Source organism: Phocoena phocoena, chromosome X (genome assembly GCF_963924675.1).
Source record: "Phocoena phocoena chromosome X, mPhoPho1.1, whole genome shotgun sequence".
Lineage (NCBI taxonomy): Eukaryota > Metazoa > Chordata > Mammalia > Artiodactyla > Phocoenidae > Phocoena > Phocoena phocoena.
In genome coordinates, this window is record NC_089240.1 from 14420686 (window position 1) to 14442228 (window position 21543).

Genomic DNA, 21543 nt, shown 5'->3' on the forward strand with positions numbered 1-21543 from the left:
TATCAATTTTCTCAGAACTTCCTCCTGGGGGCTGAGAGATGGATATGGGGCCTCCTGGGGTTTGTAAGGAAGACGGAGGAGCTGCATCTTGCCCTCCACAGACAGGCTTGCTTTGTGGTTGTCTCAATAGCAAATCTTGGGTGTAGGAGTTTTAATGGCACTGCAGAGAGCCATAAACAGGAATTATAGGCATCACAGAATTAAAAACATGCAGTGTAGAATTAAAATTAGAAAGGGACTTTTTTTTTTTTTTTAACTTGTCCAAGAAAGAGTAGCTTAGTAGTGCATTCATCAGAATACCACTTCTGCCATCTGGTGGCCATGACTAATACTGACCTATCAGACAAGGCCTTGCTCACAAATGAGCTTCCCTGTAGGTTCTCTATTTGGACAGCTGGAATGTCCTGGCTTCCACCAGGAGGGAGTGGATGATGAAGCACAGACAAGCCAGGCTGTGGTGGCAGCAGCAGCGTGCTCCTTTTGGAAATGGGGCTATAAGGAGGGAGCTGGGGGACTGAGATCAGAACCGAGAAATTGGCTGCCTTCGAGATCTGCTCAACAGCCAAGCCCTCAACAAAGTCTCTCGAGGGCCAGGCACTGTGCTACACCTAGGATTCAGAGAGCAACAGTGTGTGGTCCTTGCCCACAAGGAATTCCTGGTCTACTGAGGGAGACAGGCAAGTAACCAGGTAATTTCAACACAGTGATATGGGGGCTCAGAGGAAAGGCACTGATGATGCCATGGAGCTTCAGGGAAGGCTCCTCAGAGGAAGCAGCATCCTAATGGATTTCAAGTTATTTAGAATCTGATTCCTCTTTTTTTCCTTTTTTTCTTAGCAGTTCTTTATGCTCAGAGCCAATAATGGCTTGAAGTGGTACCAATGTTTATGTTTGTGAGACAGGGAGAGATTACTAAGAGGCGATAAAGAGAGATTTATATTTTATATTTCCTTTCCTTTCGAGTTTCAGGGCTGGGGTCTAAATTTCATTGGTCTAAGGGAATAAGCACCAAGAGTCTACTGCAGTTTCAGGCTCTAGTTGACGAATGTTCTCCTCACACCACCACCAGAAAGAAGTATTAGGGACCCATTAATCTACCTGCCTACTCCCGGCCTGGGGCAAATGAAAGGGCAGGAGGGGAGAAATTGAATGGGAAATTGAGTTGATATCTCCCTCCAGACTCCTCCCTTCCTTCTACCTTTTCCTAGCTAGTGACACCTATATTTTACTCTTCATTATGCATTTAAGAATATAAAAGCTTTTCCTTACACGGCCCATTTAGAAAAGCCCACTGTTTCCTTGCAGAGAAAAATGAGGGTGGTGCTGGAGGTGGGCACTTTAACACGGAAGACATTTATCTCAAAAAGACCTCTTGGAAGGGAGATCAAGCTGGCAGAGTAGGACGTGGAGCTCACTTTCCCCCCTACAAATACATAAAAAAAATACAGCTTCACCGGGAACGACTCTCACAGGATACCAGCTGAAAGCTGTCAAAAGATCTCATACAACCAAAGCTGCAAGAAAGATCCCCACATAACCGGGTAGGACGAAAGGACAGGAAAAAAAGAAGGAATCAGGATGGGACCTGCACCCCTGGAAGGGAGCTGTGAAAGAGGAAGGGTTCCCTCACCCTGGGAACCTCCTTCGCTGGCGGGAAGGTCCGCCAGGACAAGGGAGCTGCAGGGGCCTGGAATTTGCAAGAGAGGAGTGTGCCCGGGCCGACTTGCTGCCAAGCAAGATACAGAGGGACCGGCTGACAGCTGCCGTGCTGCCACACTTCCCGGCCTGAGATGCGTGCCTGCTGGTATGCACAGCTCGTGGGTGCTGAAACTCAGGCTTCAGTGGACAGACACGGGAAGAGGACTTGCTTTGGCTGCGCAGAGACATCCTGAAGAGCCTGGAGTGTGGTCTGGGCTGTAACTGGGGCTGCACACAGGACAGGGCACAGGTCCGCCAAAGGACCCCATTATCGACGCATGAAGGGCCGGGTACGGGTCCACCATAGATGCCTCACTGTCAGTGTGCTCGCTGCGGGGGTGCGGCTCCAGCCACACCAGACTTTGGGAGCACGCACGTACCGGGGCTGACGCCAGAGCCAATTATCAGCACTCCCACCACGGGGCGCAGCTCCGGCAGGCCTTGGGAGCTCATGCTTTGTGAACCTGCACACTTCAAAGGCAAGGCTGACGCTCGAGCCAATTATCAGCGCTCCCACAGCCGAGACGGGTCTCAGGGCGGCACCAGCAGCAGCGGATCTTGTGGGTGTGCACACCGGGTGGCAGGAGGCCTCACAGAGTCACAGGTCCTGGCGGACAGCTCCTGAGGAGGAACGCACAGCGGCTCCCAGAGGGAGTGCTCCGGTCCCGCCTACCTCACACTGCAGCTGAGAACCAGATCTCAGGGCCTCCCTGCCCCTGACAGGGCTGTGACAACCACAAAGCAAAGACGAGGCCCCACCCGACATACAGTGCAGGCTCTGGCCAGCACAACACCAAACACAACCCCATCAAGGGGGAACAGTGGCCAGCACATGCTGAGGAAAGATGTGGCAGACATCCATACCAAATAGAGCCCTCACGCCAAAAATAATGGACTCACACAGTCTACCCCAGCACACTCCCACATAAAAACAGCCTTTCAAGACCACAGCAGATAACTGTTTCTCCTAAATTCGTGGAGTTAGAGAAATATAAGTAAAACAAAAATGCAGAGGAACTACTCCCAATTTAAAAGAATAAGAGAAATCCCCTGAGAGAACGATGAAACAAACCTCGCCAGTCTACCAGGCCCTGAGTTCAAAAAGGAGGTAATAAAAATGCTAAAGAACCTAAGAAACACTACTGATAGAAATGTAGATCACTGTAACAAGGAACTATTCAATAGAAACCACGAACAGGAGCCAGTCAAAATTAGACAACTCAATTGCCAAGCTAAAAACCGAGCTAAAGTCAGTAAACAGCAGACTTAAATAAGTCTAAATAGCAGAATGAATAAGTCATCTGGAAGATAAAATAACACAAACCACCCAATCAGAACAGCAAACAGAAAGACAAGTGAAAAAAAAAAGTGAAAGCAACATACGAGATCCATGGGATAATATAAAGTGTGCACATAATACGGATTCCAGGAGAAGAAGAAAGAGAAAAAGGGATCGAAAATGTACCTGAAGAAATTCTGGCTGAAAACTTCCCAAACCTAAAGAAGGAAACAGATATCCAGGTACAGGAATCACAGACCATCCCAAACAAGATGAACCCAAACTGATCCACACCAAGACACGTAATTAAAATGGCAAAAGTGAAAAATAAAGAGAGGATTCTAAAGGCAGCAAGAGAAAAACAGAGTCATTTACAAGGGAATATCATAAGGCTATCAGCTGACTTCTCTACAGAAACTTTGCAGGCCAGAAGGGAGTGGCAAGATACATTCAAAGTTCTGAAAGGAAAAAACCTGCAACCTCGGATACTCTGCCCAGCAAGATTATCATTCAGAATAGAAGGAGGGAGAAAGAATTTCTCAGACGAGCAAAAAACTAAAAGAATACAGCAACACGGCAATACTCATGAAAAGATATTCAGCATCACTAATTATTAGAGAAATGCAAATCAAAACTACATTGAGGGCTTCCCTGGTGGCACAGTGGCTGAGAATCCACCTGCCAGTGCAGGGGACACGGGTGCGATCCCTGGTCCGGGAATATCCCGCATGCCATGGAGCAACTAAGCCCATGCGCCACAACCGATGAGCCTGTGCTCTAGAGCCCGCGTGCCACAACTACTGAGCCTGCATGCTGCAACTACTGAAACCCGCGTGCCTAGAGCCTGTGCTCTCAAGAGAAGCCACCGCAATGAGAAGCCCGCGCACTGCAACAAAGAGTAGCCCCTACTCGCCGCAACTAGAGGAAGCCTGTGAGCAGCAACGAAGACCCAACACAGCCAAAAATAAATCTGTAAAAATTAGTAAATAATAATAAAAAAAACTGCATTGAGATATCACCTCACACCAGTCAGAGTGGCTATCATCAAAAAATCCAGAAACAGTAAATGCTGGAGAGGGTGTGGAGAAAAGGGAACCCTCCTACACTGCTGATGGGAATGTAAATTGGTACAGCCACTATGGAGCAGAGTATGGAGGTTCCTTAAAAAACTAAAAATAGACCTACCGTATGATCCTGCAATCCCACTCCTGGGCATATATCCAGAGAAAAACATGGTCTGAGAGGATACATGCACCCCAATGTTCATTGCAGCACTGACAATAGCCAAGACACGCAAGCAACCTAAATGTCCATCAACAGAGGAATGCATAAAGAAGATGTGGTGTATATATACAATGGAATATTACTCAGCCATTAAAAAGAATGAAATAATGCCATCTGCAGCAACATGGATGGACCCAGAGAGTGTCATACTGACTGAAGGAAGTCAGACAGAAAAAGTGAGATAGATATCATATGATATTGCTTATATGCAGAATCTTAAAAAAAATGATACAAATGTACTTATTTAAGAAATCAAAACAGACTCACAGACTTAGAGAACAAACTTATGGTTCCAGGGCAAGGGTGGCTAGTCAGGGAGTTTGGGATGGACATGTACACACTGCTATACTTAAAATGGATAACCAACAAGGACCTACTGTGTAAAACAGGGGACTCTGCTCAATATTATGTAACAACCTAAATGGGAAAAGAATTTGATAAAGAATAGATACGTGCATATGTATAACTAAATCACTTTGCTGTATACCTGGAGCTAACACAACATTGTTAATCAACTATACTCCAGTATAAAATAAAAAGTTAAAAAAAAGAAGAATATAGAAATACTAAGCCTATCCTAAAAGAAATATTGAAAGGTCTCCTCTAAACAGAAAAGAAGCAAGAATCTATAGGAAAGGGAAAATCAGAACAGAAAGGCAAATATATAAAAGGACTGAAGATCACTTAAATAAGCCAGTACATAAACTTTAAAACAATCAAAAAATTTGTGAAAGCAATTATAACTATAAGGAACAACAAAAGGATAAACATGAAGACGTAAAAGAGGACATCAGAATCACATAATGTGGGAGAGGGGAGAAAGAATATGTCGTTTTTTTAGAATGTGTTTGAGCTTACACGACTATCAGTCTAAGGCAAGAAGATACAGTTACGGTTTAACATACTTGAAAACCAGGGTAACCACAAATTAAAAACATACAGTGGTCTCACAAAAGCCAAAAAGAAAGGAACTCAAGCATAATACAAAAGAAAACCATAAAACTACAAAAGGAAAAACAAAAAGAAGGAACAAAGAAGAAATACAAAATCAACTGGAAAACAAGGTTTAAAATGGCAATAAATACATACTTATCAATAATTACTTTAAATGTCAATAGACTAAATGCTCTGATAAAAAGACATAGATTGGCAGATTGGATAGTAAAACAAGAACCTACAATCTGCTGCCTATAAGAGACCCACTGTAGGGTTAAAGACATGCATAGATTGAAAGTGAGGGGATGGAAAAAGATATTTCATGCAAATGGAAATGACAAGAAAGCGAGGGTAGCGATACTCATATCAGAAAAAATAGACTTTAAAACAAAGGCCATGAATAAAGACAAAGAAGGACCCTGTATTAATGATAAAAGGATCAATATAAGAAGAGGATGATATTACACTCATTAACGTATATGTATGCAATATAGGAGCACCTAAATACATGAAACAAATACTAACAGACATAAAAGGAGAAACTGATGGGAATACGATAGTAGCAGGAGATTTTAACACCCCACTGACATCAATGGACAGATCTTCCAAACAGAAAATCAATAAGGCAACAGAGACTCTAAATTACACATTACAACAGACTTAATTGATATCTACAGGACACTACATCCAAGAAAACCAAAATACACACTCTTTTCAAGTACACATGGAACATTCTCTAGGGTAGACCACATACTAAGACACAAAACAAGCCTCAACAAATTTAAGAGAAAAGAAATTACCTCAAGCATCTTCTCTGACCACAATGGCATGAAACTAGAAATCAAACACAGAAAGAAAAATGAGAAAAAAATGATTACATAGAGACTAAACAACATGCTACTAAAAAAAATGAGTCAACAATTAAATCAAAGAGAAAATTTTTAAAAATACCTCAAGACAAAGGAAAATAAAAACACATGGGCTTCCCTGGTGGCGCAGTGGTTGAGATTCCACCTGCCAATGCAGGGGACATGGGTTCGTGCCCCAGTCCAGGAAGATACCACATGCCGCGGAGCGGCTAGGCCCGTGAACCATGGCCGCTGAGCCTGTGCTCCGCAACGGGAGAGGCCACAACAGTGAGAGGCCCGCGTAACACACACACACACACACACACACACACACACACACACACACACACACAAAGCCCACAGCCATCCGAAATCTATGGGATGCAGTCCTGAGAGAGAAGCTTCCAGCAATACACGTTTTCCTCAAAAAATAAGAAAAATCTCAAACAACCTAACCTTCCACCTAAAAGGATTAGAAAAGAACATACAAAACCTAAAGTCAGCAGACGGAAGGAAATAAAGATCAGAGAGGAAATAAATAAAATAGAATTACAAATAATAAAAAAGTCAATAAAACCAAGAGCTGTTTTTTGAAAGGGTAAAACAAAATCGATGAACCTCTAGCCAGGCTCACCAAGAACAAAAGAGAGAGGACCCAAATAAACAAAATAAGAAATGAAAGAGAAACAACAACCAATACCGCAGAAGCACAAAAAATCTTAAGAAAAAAACCATGAACAGTTTATATGCCAACAAAATGGACAACCTAGAAGAAACTGACAAGTTTCTAGAAACATACAGCCTGCCAAAACTGAATCAAAAAGAAACAGATAATTTGAACAGCCCAATCACTAGAAGTAAAATAGAATCTGTATAAAACAACAACAACAACAACAACAAACCTCCCTGCAAACAAAAGTCTAGGACCAGATGGCTTCACTGGGGAATTCTACCAAACAAAAAGAAGAACTCATACCTATCTTTCTCAAACTATTCCAAACGACTGAAGAGGAGGGAACACTCCCAAAATCATTTTATGAAGCCACTATCACCCTTATACCAAAACCAGACGATACTACAAAAAAACAAAATCACAGGTCAGTATCTTTGATGAATATAGATGGAAAATTCCTCAACAAAATATTAGCAAACTGAATCCAACAACACATAAGAAGGATCATACACCATGATCAAGTTGGATTCATTCCAAGGTCACAAGGATGGTTCAACATACACAAATCAATCAACATGATACACCGTATCAACAAAAGAAAAGACAAAAACAACATGATCATCTCAATAGATGCAGAAAAAGCATTTGATAAAATTCAACATCCATTCATGATAAAAATTCTCACCAAAGCAGGTATAGAGGGATCATATCTCAACATAATAAAATCCATTTACAACAAACCCACAGCGCATATAATACTCAACAGTGAAAAGGTGAAATCCTTCCCACTAAATTCTGGAACAAGATAAGGATGCCCACTCTCACCGCTTCTGTTCAACACAGTATTGGAAGTCCTAGCCACAGCAGTCAGACAAGAAAAAGAAATAAAAGGTATCCAAATTGGAAGGGAAGAGATAAAATTGTTATTGTACGCAGATGACATGACACTCTATATAGAAGACCCTAAAGACTCCACACAAAAACTGTTAGAATAAATGAATTCAGCAAGGTAGCAGGATACAAGATCAATATACAGAAATCTGTTGCATTTCTTTATACTAACAATGAAATATCAGAAAGAGAAAGTAAAAAAACAATCCCGTTTACAATTGTGCAAAGGGCTTCCCTGGTGGCACAGTGGTTAAGAATCCACCTGCCAACGCAGGGGACACGGGTTCGAGCCCTGGCCTGGGAAGATCCCACATGCCGCGGAGCAACTAAGCCCGTGCGCCACAACTACTGAGGCTGCGCTCTAGAGCCTGTGTGCCACAACTACTGAGCCCCCGTGCCACAACTACTGAAGCCTGCACACCTAGAGCCTGTGCTCTGCAACAAGAGAGGCCACCGCGATGAGAAGCCCGTGCACTGCAACAAAGAGTAGCCCCCGCTCGCCGCAACTAGAGAAAGCCCACACGCAGCAATGAAGACCCAAAGTAGCCAAAAAGATAAAATAAAATAAATTTAAATAAATAAATAAATAAATAAAACCTAACCAAAGAGATGAAAGACCTATACGCTGAGAACTATAAAACACTGATAAAGGAAACTGAAAATGATACGAAGAAATGGAAAGCTATCCCATGCTCTTGGATTGGAATAATTAATATTGTTAAAACAGCCATACTACCCAAAGCAATCTACAGATTCCACATGATCTCTATCAAATTACCCGTGATATTTTTCACAGAGCTAGAACACAGAATCCTAAAATTTATATGGAACTACAAAAGACCAAGAATTGCCAAGGCAACTCTGAGGGAAAAGAACAAAGCTGGAGGCATAACCCTCCCAGATTTCAGACAATACTGCAAAGCTACAGTAATCCAAACAGCATGGTATTGGTACAAAAACAGACATATAGATCAAAAGAACAGAATAGAGATCCCAGAAATAAACCCACACACCTACAGTCAATTAATCTTCAACAAAGGAGGCAAGAATATACAATGGAGAAAAGACAGTCCCTTCAGCAAGTGGTGTTGGGAAAGCTGGACAGCCTCATGTAAATCAGTGAAGTTAGAACACAACCTCACACCATACACAAAAATAAACCTAAAATGGCTTAAAGACTTAAACATAAGATATGACACCATAAAACTCCTGGAAGAGAACATAGGCAAAACATTCTCGGACATAAATTGTAGTAATGTTTTCTTAGATCAGTCTCCCAAGGTAAAAGAAGTAAACGCAAAAATAAATAAATGGAACCTAGTCAAACTTACAGGCTTTTTCACAGCAAAGCAAACCATAAACAAAATGAAAAGACAACCTACAGACTGGGAAAAAATATTTGCAAACGATGAGAACGACAAGGGCTTAATTTCCAAAATATACAGACACCTCATACAACTCAGTATCAAAAAACAAACAAACAACCCAATCAATAACTGGGAAGACCTAAATAGACATTTCTCCAGAGACGACATACAGTTGGCCAACAGGCACATGAAAAAATGCTCAACATCGCTAATTATTGGGAAAATGCAAATTAAAACTACAAGGAGTTATCACCTCACACCAGTCAGAATGGCCATCATCAAAAAGTCTAAAAATAATAAATGCTGGAGATGGTGTGGAGAACAGGGAACCCTCCTATGCCGTTGGTGGAATGTAAATTGGTGCAGCCACTATGGAGAACAGTATGGAGGTTCCTTAAAAAACTAAAAATAGAGTTACCATATGATCCAGCAAACCCACTCCTGGGCATATACCTAGACACAACTATAATTCAAAAAGATACATGCACTGCTATGTTCATTGCAGCACTATTTACAACAGCCAAGACATAGAAGCAACCTGAGAGTCCATCAATAGATGAATGGATAAAGAAGATGTGGTGTATATACAATGGAATATTACTCGGCACTAAAAAAGAATGAAATATTGCCATTTGCAGCAACATGGATGGACCTAGAGATTATCATACCAAGTAAGTCAGACAGAGAAAGACAAATATTATATGATATCACTTATGTGTGGAATCTAAAAAAAAAAAATACAAATTCATTTATTGACCAAACAGAAACAGACTCATAGACATAGAAAACAAACTTATGGTTACCAAAGGGGAAAGGGGAGGCGGAGGGATAAATCAGGAGTATGGGATTAACAGATACACAGCACTATATATAAAATAGATAAACAACAAGGATTTACTGTATAGCACAGGGAACTATATTCAGCATCTTGTAATAACCTATATTGGAAAAGAATCTGAAGCTGTATGCCTGAAACTAACACAGTATTGTATTCCATCGGTTTTTTTCCTTAATTAATTTATTTTTCGCTGCATTGGGTCTTCATTGCTGCGTGCAGGCTTGTCTCCAGTTGCGGCGAGCGGGGGCTACTCTTTGTTGCGGTGCACGGGCTTCTCATTGCAGTGGCTTCTCTTGTTGTGGAGCGTGGGCTTCAGTAGTTGTGGCTCGCAGGCTTGGCTGCTCTGTGGCATGTGGAATCTTCCCGGACCAGGGCTCGAACCCGTGAACCCTTTATTGGCAGGCAAATTCTTAACCACTGCCCCACCAGGGAAGTCCCACAATATTGTAAATCAACTATATAATTTATTTTTAAGTCTTCCTGATGAACAATGGCTATGGTGGCAGTTTAGCAAAGACCACCTATGTGGGGTTGAGGACTTTTCTCTGGTTGTGAATGGGAGTCAACATTTGTCTAAAGAATCCCAAGCAGGGCTTCCCTGGTGGCGCAGTGGTTGAGAATCTGCCTACTAATGCAGGGGACACGGGTTCGAGTCCTGGTCTGGGAAGATCCCACATGCCGCGGAGCAACTAGAGCCGTGAGCCACAACTACTGAGCCTGCGCATCTGGAGCCTGTGCTCTGCAACGAGAGGCCGCGATAGTGAGAGGCCCGTGCACCGCGATGAAGAGTGGCCCCCGCTTGCCACAACTAGAGAAGCCCTCGCACAGAAACTAAGACCCAACACAGCCAAAAATAAATTAATTAATTAAGGAGCCAGATTAAAAAAAAAAAAAAAGAATCCTAAGCAAAGGTAGGTGAGAAATACTGCCACATTTTCCTGACACAGACAAAGTCGGCAGTTGAGGCAGGGAGGCCCACAGCCAGGCCAGTCAGACATGGACAGAAACCAGAAGGCTCAAGAGTGCTCAGGTACTGGTTTAGAGTACAGCACACTGACTACAGCAAAGAGGAAAGAGGCCAGCATTAGGGCAGCCAGTGTAAATAGGCAACAGGACCAGAGAACGACCTAACAGCAAGGGCACAGCGAGGGCACTAACTAACTACACAGCCCATGGGAAAGGTAGGGCTTTAAAGTACATTCTACTGTTACAAAAGCAGACCTTAACGAAAGCATTAATTTGTTCTTCCTTTCAGTCACTCCACAAACATTTATTGAGAACCCACTGTATCACAGGCACAGCAGGGCACTGCAACAGAAAGCTGAATATAATCTCTGTTGTCCAGGGGCAGCCTTCTACAAAAGAGGCAGACATATAGAGAGATCCTGATGTTTATCAATACAATGAGGGAGATGAAATGGCCACTGGCACTACAGGGCCTTCAGAGGAAGGGCCTCTGACGCCACCTGAGAGGGTCAGTGTAGTTAGCTGTTTCCTAACACGGGTAAACGAATTAGTGTCTTATGAGTAGCCAAATATTCTATATTATCAACGTCCAAAGAATTAGAATGTGATAAAATGTAATTATAATCAAATACTATCAAATCCCAGCAGTCTTGCTCTGATTAGCGAGGTGTGTTTGGACCTTCTAGAGCTTACAGGTCAAGAAGTGGTCAAGAGCAGAGCCCTGGGGCCAAGTGTGTACCACTGACAGCTCGGCAATGACTTAGCCTCCCTGATTGGTTTAGGCATCTGCAGGAGAGGGACACTATCAGTGCCTACTTCGTGCAGTTGTCAAGATAACGCACCTAAAAGCTTTTGCAAAGCATCTTTGATGCATGGCGATTGCTCAATAAATATTGGGCATCATAATTATTATCGCAGACGTGCTGAGTAATGGCAACTTTAAACAACACAAGACAGATTAAGACATCTGCTGCACAAATTTCTACCTTGGTCATATTGGGTGGGAGTCACGAGATTTCAGGCCCTAGGCATGAGTGTGGGCTGGGTTTTGGCAGGCAGGGAAGCCTTTGGTGTGGCCAGTATGTTGGGTAGGACGTGCTCTGGGGCTCACTGAGACACCCAGAAAGCTAAGCTGTGCTCTTGATGTCTCAGTGATTCTTGTCAATGAGTCAGGACCACTTCATCGCACACATGGAAATTTCTTGGTTTTTCCCAGAAGTACCTTTCTTCCTAAATCAGACCACCGTCACCATTGGGATTTCTTTACTTTCTTAGGAACACAGGATTTGAAAGCCATCTGAGTGTTGTGGGTGACAGAGCGTAGATGGGTACAACGGTGTTCAGGCCACAGGCTCTGTTTTTAAAAAATGTAATAAAGAAATAAATGAATAAGGCCCTGATGTGTAGGACTCTCCAGTTTCTGTGATATATATACTCCCACCGTAGCCTATTTCAAGCTACCAACAGTTTAAAAACTGGCCCGCAAAATTCCTGAACACATAGCAATCCGGGCCCCTGAGCCAATGTGAGCTGGCACCATCACCCACTGGATGGCTGTGAGCATCTGTCGCTACCACCCTGGGAGGCTCTGGTGTGTCTGTGCCCAAGGTCCACTCCAGGACTGATGTCAGCAGATCTTGCACCATTGTTCTAGTTTTTTTTTTTTTTTTTGCTCATGTTGTTTTGAAACGAGGCATGTTGAGAAATATACTACTTTTTCCAAACTTAGAGCGAACCATCTTGTACAATGATTATGAGATGGACCCACTGAAATGTAGGTGTCCAACTTCATGTGAAGTGAAAGTTTAGTTCAGAACCATTCTGAAAAGCTTATTTGGTATACAAATGAGCTGGATTAGCAAAAACCCACTTTTTTCAAGCCTTTTGCTCATCCTCCCAAGGGGGAAAGAGAAATTGAAAATGCCAAGTATGTTTCTGTATTATCGCTTTTTCTGCCCCCAGAACACCGGAGCCGGAGCGATCGCCGCGAGCAGAGAGCTGCTGCACCCCTTTCCGTAGTAGCTCCTCCACTGCCCGCCTACCCCCCAGCTCACAGCCAGAGAAGACGCGAACTTAAGGACCGGCACTTCTTAACGGTGAGCTTGATGGCCAGGCGGCAGCCCTGTACCTGCTCGGCGGGAAGTATGAGCGGGTCTTGGGCGTCAGTTTCACTCCTCCTACTGAAGGAGACTGGGCTGCCTGAAAGAGCTAATCATGGGCATTTGAAAACTGAATTTTTCCCCTTTCATTCCTGAAAGGAATGCCTCTCTTTGGGGGAACAGGGTGGGGATACAGATTTTTTTAAAAAAGTGTAATTGGCTGCACAATGCAGTAAAGCAATAATAGTTAAGGACTCTAAAATCAGGGAAATTAGGAATATTGGATTAGCAGATACACACCACTATATATAAAAAAGATAAACAACAAGGATTTATTGCATAGCACAGGGAACTCTTTTCAATATTTTGTAATAACCTATAATGGAAAAGAATCTGAAGAAAAAAATATGAAACTGAATCACTGTGTTGTATAACCGAAACTAACATAATATTGTAAATCAACCATCCTTCAATAAAAAATAAATAAAATAAAATCAGGGGAAAAATTGCTTCAAATCCTAATTCTTCTGCACACAAGCTGCAAGATTTAGGGCAGGTTATTTACCTTCCTTGTGCTCAGTTCCCTCATCTGTAATATGGGGATATTAACAGTAACTAGCTTATAGGGTTTGAGGCTTAAATGAAATAAGGCATGGAAAGAACTTAGCACAATGCCCAACATAGAGTAAGACCTCAGTAAATGTTAACTGCTGCAACCACTACTATTATTACTAGTCAGGCGATCGTGTGGCTGACTAGGTAGGGTGAACTGAGAAAGAACTTACATGATGTGAAAAATTACCATTTGAGGATGAATCATCTCGTAATTTCATGCTTCCCCCATTCTATAAGGGAGGGTGCTCTTCTGAGTAACCAGTTACCAGAGTGATGTCATCACCACTGGTGATGTCAGCCTTGCCTGGGTGGGTGTGGCTGTAACTCAGCTCAAGCCCCCAAGTATGGATCAGAGATGATGAAGCTGAGACCAGCTCAGAATACCTGGAAACACCATTACCCCAGGTGTGCCTTCTGAGGGCTCAGTGGGGACAGGTGAGCCCTTTGTGCCTCTGAGTAGGGCACCACTGAGGTGAGAGACTATGGTTTCTGTGACCAAATCAGCCTACACAGCCTGCCTGAATGGGTAGACCCCTGCACCCTTGTCATGCCAGTTTGAGGCCCTAAGTCTAAAGAAGTTACAATAGTGTAGGTAGAAGTTGAGGTTTTTATTTGAAATTAAGGTTGTATGTATAATTATAAACCCTGTACCCTTATGGCTTTACAATATGCAAATTAGATGCAAAATATTTGGGTCACATGATGCCAGACACCAAGCTGAGAACAGATTTCATCTAAATGACTCTCATGATATATCCAGATAGAACAGTGAGTGATATTGAACAGTACACATTTTTCCGACTCGTGGCTGGACAGTAGGTTTCATGTCCCTCAGGCTCATCAAGTGTCTACTAAGTGCCATATCAAACTCACCATACTGCTGCAATGCGGCCCAGGGATAAGAAAGGAAGGCAAGAGTCTCTTATGGCTTTCTGGGTCTTTATATAGAGCAGTTACAACATGCTAGTGATTTGTCATAAAAGCCCTGCTCGACAAAAGTTCCTATTAAGCTCAAATCTGCTTGCTGCAGCATTTGCTTTTAATGAGGCATTTTCTGCATAAAAATGCTAAAAATATTTTTCCCATTCATTATAATATGTTTTGTGGCTCATTAAGCTGGCTTTCTTGGCGGGGGGCGGGGGGCGGGGGGAGAGAAGAATGTTAAGCATTTACAGAAATGACATAAAAATATTACCCTTTGTCTTAATCTGCATAATTTTTAATAATGTCTAAATACCAAAATAAGACTATAGGAAAAAGCTTAAAATAATGAATAGCAATGAGTGTGCTTCATTTTCCCAACAAACATTAATAAGAGGTCATACTTATGTAAACCAGAAAATTTACCCATCTCAATAATAGTTAGTATTTCTAAGTAATTTGGGGAAATTTTAACTGTTCCATTTGTTTGACTGAGTTTCGGTCACCAAGGTCATTGGAAGATTTCCATTCAAGTTGAATCCCTCAGACCTGGAGCTGACTCCGACTAGAACACAGTTCTATCCATTAAGCTTTGTTTACAAAGGCTGTATACTGCTGCAAGAGAAAAGGCTGTAGGTATAGGGATAGGAAATTTGTAGCCAAATTGCTAGACAGACGTTTTCGTAAACAGCCACTCTTCTTTCCTTTACGAGACTTCAGTTAAACCATTTTTCTCCCTTTAAAAAAGCATTCATAATGAGATTCTGATATACACTCGTCCACAATTCTATAAACTGTTATACTGTACTTTGGTCATTAAAGACATGATCTGTGAAGCCAAACTGCCTGGAATTGAAGACCAAGCTCTACCATTTACGAGCTATGTGACCCTGGACAAGTTAACCATTTCAGTGTCTTGGGGATAATGAGAGATAGTACCTTATAAGTTTAAAACAAGGATTGAATGTGTTAATACATGTAAACAGTACCTGACACATAAAAAGCACTTAATATGTATTAGACATCATCATCATCATTATTATGATTAGGCAATCCAAGTCCCTGAGGTATCAGTGATATAGTGATAAGACCATGGGTCCAACTAGGCTTAAATCCCAGCTCTGTAAGCTGAAAATTCAAGGGCTGTCTCCTAATGAAAGCCCATATGGAAGTCCTCCCTCATCAAGGGTGGCAAAGGAGGTGATTTCAGGCCCAGATGGTTTCACAGAGGAATTCTACTAAACTTTCAAAGTCCAGATAATCTCAACGCTCTATAAGTTGTTTCAGCACATTGAAAATGAAGAACTTCGCCATTTCTTTTATGAAACTTTTCTGAAGGTTTGATACCTAAACCTGATAAAGATAGGAGGGAGGGAGGGAGGGAGGGAAGGGAGGGAGGGAGGGAGGGAGGGAGGGAGGGAAGGGAGGGAGGGAGGGAAGGGAGGGAGGGAGGGAGGGAGTACAGACCAATATCAACTCATGATTATTGATGCAAAAATGCTAAATTAAATGTGAGCAAACAGAATACAATATCATACTGAGAAATTAATATACCATGACTAAATGGGATTTATTCCAGGAATGGAAGGTTGGTTCAATATTAGGAAATCTATTAGTATCATATACTATATTAATAGATCTAAAGGGGGAAAATCCATATGATTACTTCCACAGATGGTGGAAAGGCCTTAAATAAAATTCAAGACCTATTCTTTATAAAAAGACTTGAGAAAATAGGAATTCAATGGTACTTCATTAACAGGATAAAATATATATGCCTTAGTCCTAAAGCCAGTATCTAACTTAATGGGGAAACATTAGAGGCATTTCCATTAAAATCAGAAACAAGGCAAGGATACTCACTATCTGCTACTAATTAGCATTATATTAGAGGGATTAATCAATGCAGTTGGACAAAATAAATCAATTACAGGCATAAGAATTGGTAAAGAAGAAGCAAACCTGTATCTAGTTGCAAATGATGTGATACTATACCAGGAAAATTCTAGAGAATCAATTATAAAACTAATTTAAACAATGAAAGAATTCAATAAGTAGCAGGATAAAAACACAAAAATCAATATCCTTCACTTACACAAAGGATAGACAATTAGAAGACCTAGTGTTATAGAAAACTCCATTTACAGCAATAACAAAGAAGGTTAAATACTTAGGAATTAATTTATCACAAATGTGCAGAACCTATATTAGGAAATTTGAAAGCATTCCTAGAAGACACAAAATTATACTTTCTCAAGTGGAAGGACACCCCTTGTTCTTGGATAGAATGATTCAGCACTATAAACAAGTCAGTTCTAAATAAATTTATAAGTTTAACACAATCCCAATAAAAATTACCAATAAGCTTTTTTAAAAATGGAGTTTGACCCATTGATACTAAAGTTCTTATGGAGAAATAAACATACAACAGCCAAAGGGAATTTGGGCCAAGATGGCAGAGTAGGAAGACCCTGAGCTCACCTCCTCTCACAAGCACACCCAAACCACAACTAGCTGCAGAACCATCTATGAAAAAGACCAAAACCTATCCGAAAAGATCTTTAACAACTAAGACATAAAGAAGGAACCACAACAAGATGGGCAGGAGGGGCAGACTTCTCATATAATCAAGTCCCATACCCCCAGATGAGTGACCCACAAACTGGAGAATAATTATATTGCAGGGGTTCTCCCACAGGAGAGTTCTGAGCCCCATATCAGGCTCCCCAGCCCAGGGGTCCTGCAATGCTCTGGGAAGATGAGCCGCCAAAGCACTTGGCTTTGAAGGCCAATGGGGTTTAATTCCAGGAGTCCCAAAGGGCTGCAGAAAATAGAGACTTCACTTTATTTATCTGATTGCACCAGGTCTTAGTTGAGGCAAGCGGGCTCCTTAGTTGCGGCACACGGGCTCCGTAGTTGTGGCATGAGAACTCTTAGTTGCAGCATGCATGTGGGATCTAGTTCCCTGACCAGGGATCGAACCCAGGCCACCTGCATTGGCAGCACGGAGTCGTATCCACTGCGCCACCAGGGAAGTCCCGACACCACTTTTAAAGGGCGCACACAAAACCTCATGTGCACCAGGACCCAGGGCAAAAGCAGTAACTTCATAGGAGCCAGGGCCAGAACTACCTGCTGGTCTTGAAGAGTCTCCCAAAGAGGTGGGGGGCAGCTGTGGCTCACCCTGGCGACATAGACACTGGCAGCAGCCATATTTGGGAGCTTTTTCTACCCCGTGGAAGCCAGTGCTGGTGGGTGCCATTAGCTCATTAGCACCAAGACCTGGCCCCACCCAACTGCCTGTAGGTACCAGTGCTGGGACAGCTCAAGCCAAATAACTAACTGGGTGGGGACACAGCCCCACCCATCAGCAGATAGGCTGCCTAAATAGACTTCCTGAGCTCACAGCCACCTCTAGACGTGGCCCTGCCCACCAGAGGGCCAAGACCCAGCTCCGCCCACCAGCTGGCAGGCACTGGCCTTCCCCTCCAGGAAGCCTGCACTAGCCACTAGACCAGCCTCACCCACCAGGGGGCAGATACCAGATGCCAGAAACCCACAATCCCATAGCCTGCAGACCCAGCCAGCCAAAAGCAGGCCAGACCCAACCCTGGGACAAGCTGGGCCCCGGCCCTGCCCACTAGCAGGCCAACACAAGTTTTGGGACACCCCAAACCTCATACCCAATTGTGTCAGGAACTGGCCCCTCCTACCCATCAGTGATCTGACAGCACTCTGGGATCCCTGGACCCTGCAGCCAGTGTTCAGGACCAGGCTCTGCCTACTAGTAGTCCAGCACTAACCCCAGGACCTGGCTTCACCCACCACTGGCGGGGGAGAATAGCCCCTGAGTCTTCTGGACCCTGATTCCTCCCACCAGTGAGCCAGCACTAGCCCCAGGGCCCCCTGGGGTTCTGCAGTCAGCCACCTCATGACCAGGCCCACCAACCAGCAGCATCCACACAAGGCAGGGCCTGGCAACCAATCACACTAGAGGCCGACCAAGCCTACCAGACCACCCAGACAGTCAGCCCACCACAACAGAAGGACCCACGCAGCCCTCTTAGGGGGAATCCCTAGAGCATGTAGCTTGGGTGACGAGAGGGGAGTGTGCTGCAGGGATGCATAGGACTTGTCCTACAGAAGGCCACTTCTCCAAGGTTGAGAAACATAACTAACCTACTACATACATAAAAATACCAACAGCAACTTAAAACAAAATGAGGTGGCAGAGGAACGTGTTCCAGATGAAGGAACAAGAAAAAACCCCAGAAAGAACTAAGGGAAGTGGAGATAGGCATTCTACCTGAGAAAGGCATTCTACCTGAGAAAGAATTCAGAGTAATGATTGTAAAGATGATTAAAGAACTCGGGATGAGAATGGATGCATAAAACAAGTTAGAACTTTTCAACAAAGAGTTAGAAAATATAAAGAACAACAAAACAGAGATGAAAAATAACTGAAATGAAAAATACACCAGAAGGAATCAATAGTAGACTAAATGATACTGAGGAACAGATCAGTGAGCTGGAAGACAGAGTAGTGGAAATCACTGCCACTGAACAGAAAAAAAGGAAAAAGAATAAAAAGAAATGAGGACAGTTTTAGAGACCTCTGGGACAACATCAAGCATACTAAAATTCACATTAAGTTCCAGCAGGAGAAGAGAGAGGAAAAGAGCCTGAGAACATATTTGAAAACCTAGTAGCTGAAAAATTCCCTAACCTGGGAAAGGAAACAGTCACCTAAGTCTAGAAAGCGCAGAGTCCCATACAGTAGAACCCAAAGAGGAACACACCAAGACACATTGTAATTAAAATGACAAAAATTAAAGATAAAGAGAGAATATTAAAAGCAGCAAGGGAAAAACAACAAGTAACATACGAGGGAACTCCCAAAAGGCTATCAGCTGATTTTTCAGCAGAAACTCTGCAGGCCAGGAGGGAATGGCACAATATACTCAAAGTGATGAAACAGAAAAACCTACAACCAAGCATACTCTACCCAGCAAGGCTCTCCTTCAGATTTGATAGAGATCAAATGCTTTACAGACAAGCTAAAAAGAGTTCAGCACCACCAAACCAGCTTTACAACAAATGTTAAAGGAACTTCTCTAGGTGAAAAAAGAAAAGGCCACAATTAGAAACAAGAAAATTACAAAATGAAACAGCTCACCAGTAAAGGCAAACATACAGTAAAGGTAGGCAATCATCCACACACAAAGCTAGCAGGGAGGTTAAAGACAAAAGTAATAAAATCATCTATATCCACAATAAGCAGTTAAGGGATACACAAAATAATTACATATAAAATATGATATCAAAAATAGTAATTGTGGGAATTCCCTGGTGGTCTAGTGGTTAGGACTCTGCACTTCTAATGCAGGGGGCACGGGTTCGATCCCTGGTTGGGGAGCTAAGATTCCACAAGCCTTGTGGCCAAAAGAAAAAAGAAAAAGTAATCATGAGGGGAGGAGAATACAAATGCAGGGTCTTTAAAATTTATTTGAAATTAAGAGATAAGCAACTTAAAACAATCACACACATACACACACACACACACACACACACATATATAGACTGCTATACAAAAACCTCATGGTATCTGCAAACCAAAAATCTGTAATAGATATACACACACAAAAGGAAAAAGGAATCCAAACATAATGCTAAAGACAGCCATCAAATCACAAGAGAAGAGAGCAAAAGAAGAAGAAAAGAAGACCTATAAAAACAAATCCAAAGCAACAAAATGGCAATAAGAACATATATATCAATAATTACCTTAAATATAAGTAGACTAAATTATCCAACCAAAAGACACAGAGTGGCTGAATGGATACAAAAACAAGACCCGTATATATGCTGCAACAAGAGCATCACTTCAGATCTAGAGACACACACAGACTAAAAGTTAGACAATGTAAAAAGGCATTCCATGCAAGTGGAAATCAAAAGAAAGTCAGCATAGCAATAAGTATATCACACAAAATAGACTTTAAAATAAAGGCCGTTACAAAAAAGGACACTACATAATGATCAAGGGATCAATCCAAGAAGATCTAACAATTGTAAATATATATGCACCCAACATAGGAGCACCTAAATATATAAAGCAAATATTTACAAACATAAAAGGAGAAATCGACAGTAACACAGTGACAGTAGAGGACACTAACACCCCACTCACATCAACGGACAGATCAGCCAGACAGAAAATCAATAAGGAAACTGGCCTTAAATGACATGTTAGACGAGACAAACTTAATTGATATACAGAGCATTCCATCCAAAAGCAGCAGAATACACTCTTTTCAAGTGCACACAGAACATGCTCCAGAATAGATCACACGCTAGGCCACAAAACAAGCCCTAGTAAATTTAAGAAAACTGAAATCTTATCAAGCATCTTTTCTGACCAAAACGCTATGAGACTAGGTATCAACTACAAGAAAAAAACTGCAAAAAACACAAACACATGGAGGCTAAACAATATGCTACTAAACAACCAATGGCTAACTGAAGAAATCAAAGAGGAAATAAATACGTAGAGACAAATGACAATGAAAACACAACGATCCAAAACCTAAGGGACGCAGCAAAAGCAGTTCTAAGAAGGAAGTTTATAGCAATACAATCTTACCTCAGGAAACAAGTAAGATCTCAAATAAACAAGCTAAACTTACACTTAAAGCAACTAGAGAAAGAAGAACAAACAAAACCCAAAGTTAGTAGCAGGAAAGAAATCATAAACATCAGAGCAGAAATAAATGAAACAGAGACTAAAAAATAATAGAAAAGATCAATGAAAGTGAAAGCTGGCTCTCTGAAAAGACAAACAAAATTGACAAACCTTTAGCCAGACTCATCAAGAAAAAATGGGAGAGGGCCCATATCAATAAAATCAAAATTAAAAAGGAGAAGTTACAATCAACACCACAGAAATGCAAAGGATCATAAGAGACTACTATGAACAGCTATATGCCAATAAAATGGACAACCTAGAAGAAATGGACAAACTCTTAGAAAGGTACACTATCCCAAGACTGAACCAGGAAGGAATAGAAAATATGAACAGACCAATTACCAGTAATGAAATTGAATCAGTAATTTTAAAACTCCCAAAAA

The 21543-nt window shown here is 42.1% G+C and overlaps 1 protein-coding gene and 1 non-coding gene across 3 annotated transcripts in view; both read left to right on the top strand.

Annotated features, from left to right (window-relative positions):
- NHS (NHS actin remodeling regulator) overlaps window positions 1-21543 on the top strand; it is a 343808-nt gene that overhangs the window by 285834 nt on the left and 36431 nt on the right. For both annotated transcript variants that reach the window (XM_065900995.1, XM_065900994.1), the window contains exon 3: window positions 12743-12876. In XM_065900995.1, the coding sequence (XP_065757067.1) occupies window positions 12743-12876 (134 nt within the window). The remainder of the gene's footprint in view (window positions 1-12742; window positions 12877-21543) is intronic.
- TRNAR-UCU (transfer RNA arginine (anticodon UCU)) lies at window positions 19759-19831 on the top strand. The gene has a single exon. It is a non-coding gene; the product is annotated as a tRNA-Arg (tRNA).